This window comes from Drosophila santomea, chromosome 2L (assembly GCF_016746245.2).
Source record: "Drosophila santomea strain STO CAGO 1482 chromosome 2L, Prin_Dsan_1.1, whole genome shotgun sequence".
NCBI lineage: Eukaryota > Metazoa > Arthropoda > Insecta > Diptera > Drosophilidae > Drosophila > Drosophila santomea.
In genome coordinates, this window is record NC_053016.2 from 23,790,742 (window position 1) to 23,802,556 (window position 11,815).

At 42.8% G+C, this 11,815-nt stretch overlaps 1 protein-coding gene across 1 annotated transcript; it reads right to left on the reverse strand.

The window, feature by feature from the left end:
* Positions 1-240: 240 nt before the first annotated feature.
* LOC122756488 (uncharacterized protein K02A2.6-like) lies at positions 241-10,451 on the reverse strand. The gene is made up of 5 exons (XM_044006310.1): positions 10,221-10,451; positions 1,752-2,177; positions 1,409-1,672; positions 751-1,037; positions 241-649 (listed from the first exon to the last, which is right to left on the reverse strand). Exons 1-5 carry the CDS (start codon positions 10,449-10,451, stop codon positions 241-243), a joined length of 1,617 nt encoding a protein of 538 aa, XP_043862245.1.
* Positions 10,452-11,815: the final 1,364 nt, after the last annotated feature.

Sequence of the window (11,815 nt, forward strand, 5' to 3'; positions counted from 1 at the left end):
ATTGCCTTCCATTGTCGGTACGTAAGTATTTTGGATAGCCCAATCTACAGAATATTTCTTTCATGATTCCAATCAAAGTGCTCGATGAGATCGACCGCAAAAACTTAAACTCCATATAGCGAGAAAAATAGTCTATAAAAACAAAGATGAATTCATTGTTAGGCAGGAGTCCCAACAGATCTGACGCAACCCATATCCACGGTCCCGTAGGAAATGGATTCCTGTCCATCGGGGCTGGTCTTATTGACTGGGATACCAGGAGGCAGTCTCTGCAATTTTTTTAACAAATTCTTCCGCATCTCTGTCGATCAACGGCCACCATACCTTGGATCTTAGGCGGCGTTTCATAGCTGATTCTCCTGGGTGTCCTTCATGTGCCAATTCAAGTACCCGTTTGCGAAGGTTTGTTGGGATCACAATGCGGTTTCCTCTTAGCAGGAGAGGTCCTATGGTCGACAGTTCAAATCGAAATGGATGTAATTTTGTTGATTTTTCTCGTTCCCAAGAGTTATTCTCTAGACTGTGTATTGCATCGACAACTTCTTCGTCTCGCAATGACGATTCAGCGATCTCGGAGATGGTCATTGACTTGGGAATAGCGCTTTCCACTACCCGCAGGATGCTGTACTCCATTCTGTTGGTAGTTGGACTTGATGATGATTGGCAAAGTCGAGACAATATATAAGAGATATTTTTTCTTTTCCGGTTTTATAGATTACTTTAAAACGGTATGATTGAAGGCGTAGTAACCATCTCTCAATACGAGCCGGGGGCTTCGATGTCGGTTTGAAGATAGCCTCTAAGGGCTTATGATCTGTTACCAGCTCGAAGTGTAGACCAGCTAGGTAATAGTAGAATTTCTCTACTGCCCAGACAAGTGCTAAACTCTCTTTCTCCGTTTGAGAGTAGCGCCTTTCAACCTCAGACAGGGCTTTGCTGGCAAATGATATAATCAACGGATCGCCTTTACCATCAAACTGCAGAAGGACCGATCCAAGAGCTACAGGACTTGCGTCCGCTATTAAGCGGGTGCGGTTCTTTGGATTAAAATAAGCAAGATTAGGAACATGTGCTAAATGACACTTCAACTTTTGAAAAGCCTTTTCCTCGGTGGTTGCCCCATTGAAATATGCTCTTTTCGTAATAATAGGCGTAGGGGCTCCGTGTTATCGGCCAAATCAGGAATAAATTTTCCCACATATGTAATGAGGCCGAGAAAACTGCGGGTTTCTTCCTTAGTTTTGGGGGCTCTAAAAGACTTAATAACCTCTATCTTCTCGGGGTCAACTTCGATTCCCGAGTCGGACAAAATGTGCCCCAAGAATTTTAGCCTGTTTGTTTTCCAAATGCACTTTTGTTTGTTTAATAAAACATTATTGTCGTTTAAGACTTTGCAAACTGATTTTACTGTTTCGTCATGTTCGTGTTCATTGGCACCAAAAATTATCACGTCATCGATGTAATTCATGGCATTCGGAAATGCAGCTAACAGTTGTTCCAGCCGGCGCTGAAAAATCTCAGGAGCTGAATTCACCCCAAACATCAATCGTTGATATCGGAAGAGCCCCTTTAAAGTTATAAACGTAGTAATCCCCCTACTAGACTCTTCCAATTCCAATTGGTGATAGGCATCATTAAGATCAAGGCGGGAGAAGAACTTTGCGTCTTTTAACTTTGTCATAAAGGATTCAAAAATGGGTAAAAGGGTAGTTCTCTCGCTGAATTGCCCTATTTGCCAATCGCATATCCACGCATATCCGAATGTCTCCATTCTCTTTAAATGCCAGTACGATGGGAGAGATCCATGAACTTGGACCCATAACTGGTTCGATTATGTCACGTTTAAGGGCTTCCTCCGGCTTAGCATGAACTTTCTCCTCTAAAGCTACCGGAATTCTTCTTACCGGCTGTTGCACTGGTCTAATCTCGGGATCTATGCACAGCTTTACTTTGACGCCTTTCCACTTCGGGAACGGTGTAGGCTCTTCAATGTGGTTGACATTCAAACCCAAGCGAAGGACATTGAGTTTTATAGCTGTGTCTCGCCCCAATAATGATTGTCGACCATTTTTTATAACGTAAAATGTCGCAATCACTTCATTATCTCTTCCAGCCGAAATGGGTGCCTCAAAAACACGAATTACCTCAAGCAATTGTTCAGAAGCATAGCCTCGAAACTGTTTTTCAGAATGTGATCTTTCATTTAATATTATAGTGCCTTTCTTTTGTAGCAGTTGCCAATCCGAGCTGCTGATGAGGTTGAATCTTGATCCTGAGTCAATAACTAGGGGAATTTTCTGGCGTGACCAAAGCGTCCGCATCTTGAACATTCACCTTGGGGCTTTGTCTTCCGAGTAGAAATTTTTCGAATTGCTTCGACATCGGATTTCGACACCATTACCTCAGATTGTTTATTAATCTGCTCTTTCACTTGGCATGTTTCAATTATTTCATCTAGTGAATATTCTTTGGCCAGAAGATTTTTCTTTAACTCTATAGAGGCCCACGAGTCAATTATTTTATCTTTGAGGCAAATCTGCTCTATATCGGTTTTAGATTCTCCAAATGAGCATTTATACATTTGTTGGCGTAACCGGAAAACAAATTTTGAAATCTTCATTTTCTAACGGAGCCAAGCTGCGAAATAAATTCCTCCCAAATGTAGAGCTTGTCAATTAAAATCTGAAACACATCAATGTCCTCTGCTCCATCAACGATAGCATCTGGCAAGGAAAACGCAACAGTCTGCAATTGCACTCCTCCAATATGTATTTATATGTATGTATTTATTCCTCTTTTGCCTTTTCGATGTTACGTTCTCGACTTCGAGAAATATATCAAACGCTCGTAACCATTTTCCCCATTCGGTTCGCAGAATTGATTTCTCTAGGCCTTCACATAAGAATGGTTTCAAATTGTGCTCAGCCATGTTTCATTTGCAATCTAAAATTCAAAAGATAATGTATATATAATTAATTTTTCCCTTTCTAGGACCAACATTTTGTTGATCTATGTAGCTTTGGCTTGTATCATTTATAAGCATATGTATATGTATAAGTTACTCGGCCATTTATATTTTCTAAATATGTCAAGTGAACACAGCTTGCCAAGAGAATTCTCTTCACGCGCACAGCCTTTTATTTTCAACAGCTTGCAAAGAGAGCCTTTCATTAGTACGGCTTGTAAAGATAACTTTACGCAGCCTTGCAGCTTGCAGCAGTAACACTCTTCTGCACAGCCTATTTCTAATAGCTTGCAAAAGATAATTCTCTTTTGCTCGGCCCTTTATCATTAATACAGCTTGTAAAGTGGACTCTCTTTACGCAGCCTTTTGTCATTGCAGCTTGTCAAGAGATCTCTCTTTCTCTCTTGACTCAGCTGTTCGTAATTGCAGCTTGTCAAGAGATCTCACTCTCTCTTGACTCAGCTTCCTTTCACCGTTATTTGGTTTCTTCGTTTCTTTTCATTTTCTTTTGCATGTATAGGGTGTTTTTTTTAGAGGTATAGAACTTTAAATTGCAATAAAACAACGATGGATTATTCGATTGACATGAATTTTATTGACATGAAAGATAATCTTGTGGCATTACATTTTAAATATGATTTCTGGCATATGACCGCCACGGCTGGCTCGGATGTAGTCCAATCTGGACGTCCAATTTGCAATGACTTTTTCCAACATATTTGGCCGTATATCGGTCACCAAACGTGTCTTTCAATAAATCGATTGTGGCACGAGCTGTGTGACACGTTGCGCCGTCTTGTTGGAACCACCGCTCCTGGACATTATGGTCGTTCAATTCAGGAATGAAAAAGTTAGTAATCATGGCTCTATACCGATCACCATTGACTGTAACGATACGTATTCCGCACAGAACCATTATTTTCGAAATAAAATTGCACTATTTGCAAGCGTTGTTCAGGCGTGAGTCTATTCATGACGAATTGCCAAACCAAACTGAGAATAAATCACTTGACAGCTGTTAAATCGGTCGCCATCTTGAACAGTAATGCCAACTTAAAGTTCTATACCTCTAAAAAAAACACCCGTTATATATAATTACATTTTTCCCTTCTAAGACCAACATTATTTTTCTAGCTTTGGCTTGTATAACTTATATGTACATATACATATATAATATAATATAAGTTACTCAGCCATTTATAGTTTCTGAATATATCACCGCTTGCCAAGAGAATTCTCTTCACGCGCACAGCCTTTTATTTTCAACAGCTTGCAGGGAGAAATTCTCTCTTGCCCGGTTTTTCATTAGTTCAGCTTGTAAAGATAACTTTACGCAGCCTTCCAGCTTGCAGTAATAACCTCTTCTGCACAGCCTCTTTTCTAACAGCTTGTAAAAGAGAATTCTCTCTTACGCGGCCTCTTTTTTTTTTCATCAACACAGCTTGTAAAGTGAACTCTCTTTACGCAGCCTTTTGTCATTAAAGCTTGTCAAGAGATCTCTCTCTCTTGACTCAGCCTTTCGTAACCGCAGCTTGTCGAGAGATCTCACTCTCTCTTGAATTAGCTTCTATTCCCCCGTTATTTTGATCCTTCGTTTCTTTTCCTTTTTCTTTTGCATGCACTTATTTTATATTGGACTTTAGATTTCAATTTGTTGTTCCTCCGACTGTACACTTTTGTGAACACATATATATATAATTTCTGTTTTCCATATATGTATGTGTATATAGTTGGATTTTAACCACCAACAAGAGTATTTTTACAGGAGTCGTATGCGCTTGCTGTTTACACTGTTTGCTATTTTCATTTATTTGCCTGTTATTTATTTAGCACACGACGTTTATAATAGTTATAATTTACCTCGTCGCCAATGTAAAGACCCCGAAAATACACAATTGATACACGCTGAGCTTCTGTTATTGATCTGTTTTATTCGTTCTTCGGTAATACGACTTATCAATCCGGTGGTTCACAATTGACTGACTCTCCCTCTCTCGCTGCCCACTCATCCCGCTCCCGCGTCTGTGACGTCGCTGCTTGTTTTAGTAGCGTCGCTGTTTGGTACAGGTTCCCACACAGGGCATGCCATATATTATTGCCCGCAATTTAGAGAATTAGCGCCAGTAGATCGTCTGCGCGAGGCAAAGAGACTAGCACTTTGCCTTAATTGCCTAAAGGCAGGTTATCAGCTACGGCAATGCAGCTCGAGCCGCTGCCGCGGCTGCTACCTGTGGAATCACGCATCACACGCTGCTTCATCTAGATGGTTCGCCTTCTCCCCAGCCACATGTTCCGGTGTCTTCAAGTTCCCACACTGAGCCTTTTTACCCCGCTTTCGACTTCTTCTACTCTAATTGCCCAGGATTTCGGTAGGGACCTTGTGCTGCTAGCCACTGCAACCGTTCTAGTCAGAATCGGTCGGGACCGTCCGTTCCCTGCAGGGCCTTGTACGATTCTGGCTCTCAACTGCACTTGGTCACCTGTCGGTTTGCAAATCACCTGCAACTTAAGAGGTCGAGGTCGTCTGGCTTCGTCACTGGAATTGGGGATTCCAATTTCACGACTGATGGATTCTCGGTAGGAACTGCGATGCGGTCTGTTACTTCGAATTTCTCAACGAGCATAACAGCAGTTATCGTTCCCAATTTCACGGATCGCCAGCCAATCTTTAATGTGAACATTGGGGTCTGGAAAACCCGTTATTTCATAAAGCTCAGCGTGTTGATCTGTTAATAGGAGCTAGCCTGTTTTATGAGCTGCTGTGCGTAGGTCAGATAAAGTGTTTGCCAGGACTGCTACTGCTTCCAAAAAATCGTCTGGGCTGGGTTCTGTTTGGAGGCTGCGCGCTCCCTTGCGGTAGCGCCTTAATAGCGTCACGCGTTCCTTCCCTAGCCAGCGAGGAAAACAGCATTGATGTCGGACTTGATTCGCTTCTGCAGCGCTTTTGGGAGGTAGAAAATTGTCCCGGCCCAATAGTTCAAGCCATTAGGGAGGTGCTAGATTGGCGATTACTCAGTACGATTGCCGCTAAAACTCCATTTGGATTCTCTGGGAGATTCCTATCCTCAGGCTGTGCGGAGATTCTTGTCGCTGGAAAGGAATCTTACAAAGCACCCTGGCTTGAAGGTTAAATATGCGGCGTTCATGAAGGAATATTGTTATCTGGGACATATCTCGCCTGTGCCTGCTTCCGAGGTCAGCTCATGCCGATATTTTTTGCCACATCACTGCGTCATGGAGGATAGCTCTACTACCAAGCTTCGCGTTGTCTGTGACGGATCAGCTGCCAGTTCCACTGATTACTCGTTTAACGATGTGTCAATGGCTGGCCCGGTCATCCAGCTCAAGCTATTTTACATCCTAATTCGATTTCGCGCACACCCAGTTGCCGTTACAGGAGACAAATGTAAAATGTACCGATGTGTAAGGGTCTCGCAGGAAGATAGGAGTGCATTGTGTGGAGGGAGTCCCGGTCGATGACCTTCAAGTATACAAACTCGACACAGTTACTTACGCCAGCAAACCAACCTCCTTCTTGTCCGTAAGGGCTATGCAGCAGTTATCAATCGATGAGCAGGCGCGATTTTTACGTGGATGATCTTATCTCCGGCTCCGGCACCGTAAAGAAAGCTATCAACATAATCTAGAAGACGGCTGGCATTCTTGCGAAGGGCCAGCTCAAGCTAAGGAAATGGTGCTCCAACATTCCGCTTGTGCTTGAGGGTGTGACCGCCGAGGACACATAAAAACTTTAGGCCTCGGTTGGGATCCCGCATCTGACCAGCTATTCGTTCTCTGCCTTTCAGTCGCCATTGAGACCCTGCACGCGCTTTGTCTTGTCTGCGATTGCTAAATTTTACGATCCTCTCGGCCTGGTCGGTCCTGTCATCAAAAGGTGTAGAATCTTTTTGCAGCAGCTCTGCAAGGAAAAGCTGTTTCTTGGAAGCTCATAACACGAAATGGCTTAATATATGTCGCAGTTTTGAAATGATAAATCATGTTAGTTTCCCTCGGTTCGTGTTTAGCTCAGAGTCTGGCCTTGAGGTGCATGGTTTTTGCGATGCAAGCATTGATTCCTATGGAGCATGCGTTTATGTGGTTTCTAAAGGGGAACAAAGTTTTAGCCATTTGCTTTGTTCGAAGTCGCGCATAGCTCCGTTGAAGACCATAACAGTACCAAAGCTGCAGCTTTGTGGTGCGGATCTTCTGGCTAAAATCATAAGAGAATTAGTTGGCTTGAAAGTATTTCAAGGGCGCTACTATTGATGGTGCGACTCGACTGTGGCACTTTCCTGGATCCGAGAAGAGCCCGTCAGGTTCAACATATTTGGGACAAATAGGGTTGTCAGGAGCTGACAGATGCCACGGCTTGGCGTTATGTTCCAACAGCGTCAAATCCGGCTGACATTTTGTGACGATCTGTCAGTGCTCGGATGGCTCAAGGATGGCCAGGAGTCGTCTCAGATATTTATTTGATTCAGGTGGGGTTACTGGAAGGGAATCCGACCCGGGTCCCAGAGGAGAAGACGAGAGAATGATACAATAATTGGGTTTATTCGTGAATAAAAAAAGTGTTCACAGTCGCTTCAGATGGGCTGCAGTCCTCTCGGCGAGATCGGCGGCTGGTTGGCTCGGGCGCGTCTGGTCTCTTCCCTGGGGGGTTGTACAGCTCTGTGATGGATACGGGTGGATGACGGACTCCCGAGAAGGCCGCTTACTCGGTCGTCGAGTCACGTAGCAGCTAGTTTCTCCACTGCCTGTAAACGGGAGATAGTTGGAAGAGACCGCTCGGGTCTGCCAGTTAACAGTTTAGAGGCCGGTTAGGTCTGCCAATGGTGAGAACAGTTTCGAGGCCGATTAGGACTGCTAATGGTGAGAACAGTTTCGAGGCCGATTAGGTCTGCTAATGGTGAGAACAGTTTAGATGCCGATTAGGTCTGCTATTGATAAGAACAGTTTAGAGGCCGATTAGGTCTGCTATTTGAGAGAAAAGTTGTAGAGGCCGATTAGGTCTGCTAAGTATGAGAAGAGTTGTAGAGGCCGATTAGGTATGCTAAGTATGAGAGGAGTTTAGAGGCCGATGAGGCCTGAAAGAGATTGGCCATCAGCTGTTTGTCCTAAGAAACCGGTGCTTGAACTTCGTCGAAGTGTGTGGATGTAGTTGCTAGCTCCAAATTTGCAAATTCTTACCCCTCACTGCAACGAGTGTTTGCATACATTTACAAATTTTGTAATGGAATTCGTGATCCTGGGCTCACCGTCGCAGACATTCAAGAGGGTACTCAGATGAAGCTGCGTTTGGTGCAGCGCGCGCAGTTATGGGAGGACATGCAGTCCTCCTCCTCTAGAAACGCTGGGAAGAGTTTCCTCGTCTAGTCTCATATCCTCGCTTTCGCCGTTCCTGGATCAATTTTGACTTATTAGAGTAGGCGCTCGCCTCCGGAATTCGTCATTACACTTTGATGGCCGCCACCCAAAAATCCTTCCAAGGTCCCATCCGGTGACTGGCAATTATTTCGCATTACCATGAAACCAATCTTCATGCCGGACCTCGAGCTGTGCAGTTGATTAATCTTAGACTCGTAATATTGTAAGCCGAAGTAGTCAGTAGTAGCGGTTGCAATGCCCATAGTGCAAACCGCTGTTCTCGCATGAATTTATTTGTACGGCGCTCATTCCTTCTTCTCTTGTTATCTACCTATGTACATTAAGCTTGGGCGCAGCATTCGGCTGTCTGTCCCGCCAATTGTCACTTTTTCGTTTTTCGACAAAGACTTGACTTGTGCATTCGTTATAGCTCTTGGTCGTCCTTAGCAGCCACAATTTTTTTTTTATTATTTTTTTTTTATGCGTTGCTGTTTGTTTAAGCTTCCCATTATGAGACTAACAATAAGTTTACAAATCTTAAAAAGTACTGAACTAACAGTCACTACTGCAACTGATATGAGTTTGTATGGCCTTAATAATTAACGTTGGGTTGGCATATCATTACGACGAAGTCGGGTTCGGGTAGATATCCGTGTTAAGTCTCTCGCAAGCCTGTTCGGGTAGGCACGTAGTTTGTTGTGATATCTTTCCATTTGTTTGCCTATTTCATCTCTGACCGGAAGTATGAATAAATCCCTCTGTAAGTTATCACTTCGAACGTACCACGGTGCGCCGGTGATGGTTTGCAGGATTTTCGATTTGGCTCGTTGGATGATTTCTACGCTCCTGTTACTGGCGTACCCCCATAGCTGGGAGCCATAGGTCTAGGTCGGTTTTAGGACGGAGTTGTAGAGTAAGCCCTTATATTCTAGTCTTAGGGGAGAGCGTATACTAAGAAGCCAATGTAGACTATTGGCTTTAAGCTTGAGGTGGGTTCATTTTGCCTCGATGTGTCAACGCCAAGTGAGTCGTCTGTCAAGATGAATACCTAGATACGTAACTTCATTTGATTTTGGAATAACAGTATTATTAAGTATGAGCGAAGGGCCATCCTGTTTGTTGAGGGTAACAGTTACGTGTTTACATTTCTGTTCATTGACTTTTATTTGCCAGTCAGAAAGCCATTTCTCAATAGGTGCCAGGTAGAGAGCAAGTTGTGGAGTAGCTTGCCGTGGACATTTAGAGCGGCTCAGGATTGCAGTGTCATCGGCAAGTGTACTAAATATTGTTAGCTGCCTCGATGTTGGTATATCGGCTGTATATAGTAGATATAGTGTTGGGCCAAGTACGCTGCCTTGAGGAACTCCAGCTTCTATGATGTGGTCTTCAGACGTAACAGTGCCGCATCTAACTGAGAACACTCTATTGTGCAGGTACGACTTTGAAAGCTTATGGGTGCATTCAGGGAGTGTTGACATAATTTTATGCATTAGGCCATCTAACCAGACTCTGTCAAATGCTTGGGCAACGTCGAGAAAAATTGCAGTGCAGTACTCTCTCTTTTTGAATGCAGTTCGAATTTCAGATGTGATTCGATTGACTTTTTCGATTGTTCGATGTTTTTCCTAGAAACCGAATTGATGCTCCGGTATTTCGTTAAGAGTTCGCAGATAGGGTATAACAAAGGTCAGCAGACATTTTTCGAAGAGTTTTGACATACATGGTTGTAAGCTTATAGGTCTGTATAATGATGGAACTGTATGATCCTTTCCCGGCTTAGGTATCATAATGATGATCGAATTTTTCCATAACGAAGGGAAATGACCAATTTTATTTATTGCATTTAAGAGCTGGCAGATAGTTTGGACTGCAAAAAATGGAAGTTTACTTCCGTTTTGACTTGCACTTTTGTTTCATGGATGTTGCCCTTGGTCAGGGGAATTATGTGGAAACTGTCTTGCCCAATAAGCTCCATTATTTTGTTTACGAGGGCGCTGGAACTTTGTTCTCTGATGTAGATTGGAGGCGGCTTAGGGGTCTTCATAATGTCTTTGTCAGAATTTGGCAGATCGTCTAAATCATCGGCCAAAATGGCAAATCGGTTATCATTGTTGGGCATGTTAGTTTTTTATCTTGTTATGTCATAATTTATTTTTGATTTATTACCCATTGAAGAATTTTGCGGGCTTAGTTTTCGCTTTATTTGTATGTATCGATCTATACCAGTCTGTATGGTCGTGGACCTTTTTTTTGCTGAGGGTGCAGCACTCAGTGAATTTGGTTTTGGTGCCTGCTCAGCAGAACTACCGGTGGAGTTGTTGTTTTTGTCACAGCAGGTGTAACAGAGCCAGTTGATAAGCAATGATTTTTATCTTGCTCTTGCTCGGGCATTTCAACGGTCCTTTTAAAGGTTGATGGAGAGCAAGGCCGCGCTCTCTCGCTTGTTGTTGGTAAGTTGTGTTTTTTGATTGGGTCGAGGGTGATTGACCGTACGAATAAGTACGCGTTATTTCGTTGCAAAGAGAGGCGACGTTGGTCTTGCTCAAGTTGACGCTGGTTCCGAAGGTCTTTCTGACTCATTTTTTTATTATTTGTTGTTATTGATATAAACGGTTTTCTTTTGTTTGGAATAAATTTTTAACAAAAAGAAGAAAAGTTTTACGATATTTGTTGCCGGGAGCATCACTCCGGCAGTTTTTTTGATTAGTTAGCGTCTTTTCGCACGAGATTTATTTTGAATTTTTACGATTTGCGCCAAACGGACAAAGTCTGGCATCACAGTTGGTCTGGCAACGCCACTCGATTGGCTATCAGCTGTTTAGTTAGCCGGGCCTCCCGCAACAATTGTTTATATTTTTACATTTGACCGAAAAAAAGAAAAAGAAAGTGTGGAATTCACGTCTTTTTCGGGACTCATTTAAAACCCAGACGACTTACTACAAGATTGGGGGAAGATTCGTCGTGAGCGACAGAAACTTATTTTCGCTATAGTATTTACAGATTCACATAGCTTTATTAGATTCTGAAGCAACTACAAGTTGTGTAGGCGGATAAGCTGCTAAGAACTTCCTCAAACACAGCAACGTAAAAAAAGTTTTGACGAAACTTGCGCTGGGCACGGAACAAAACGCAAAGTAGTGTCCAAACTTACATATATCTCGGCTTGATAATTGGAAATGGGCAAATTAGAACCAAATCAAAAAAGCTTAAAGCGATAGCAGAATTTCCGCAACCAACTTCCATTAAGCAGTTGCGAAGATGGAGATTAAATAAAATTATACATATTAATTATAAATATTATTGATAATTGGAAATGAGCAAATAAGAACCAACTCAAATGAGGTTTGATTAAGCAGATGCAAAGATAGAGATAAAATTAAATTATAAATATTGAAGCCGAATAACCAGAGTGGGGTATTCCAATAAATTTCCGTGGGGTATTTAGTGAAAGTGGAAAACGTAAACAAGTGCGATATAGTGAGT

Bases quoted from the DNA above. Each gene is read 5' to 3' on its own strand.
- LOC122756488 (XM_044006310.1), bottom strand. From the start codon at position 10,451: ATGCCCAACAATGATAACCGATTTGCCATTTTGGCCGATGATTTAGAC. The intron at 1,673-1,751 runs GTGGATATGCGA...TTTATGACAAAG, and splicing joins ATGGAGACATTCGGATATGC to TTAAAAGACGCAAAGTTCTT. The intron at 1,038-1,408 runs GTAAAATCAGTT...TTTAATCCAAAG, and splicing joins AACACGAACATGACGAAACA to AACCGCACCCGCTTAATAGC.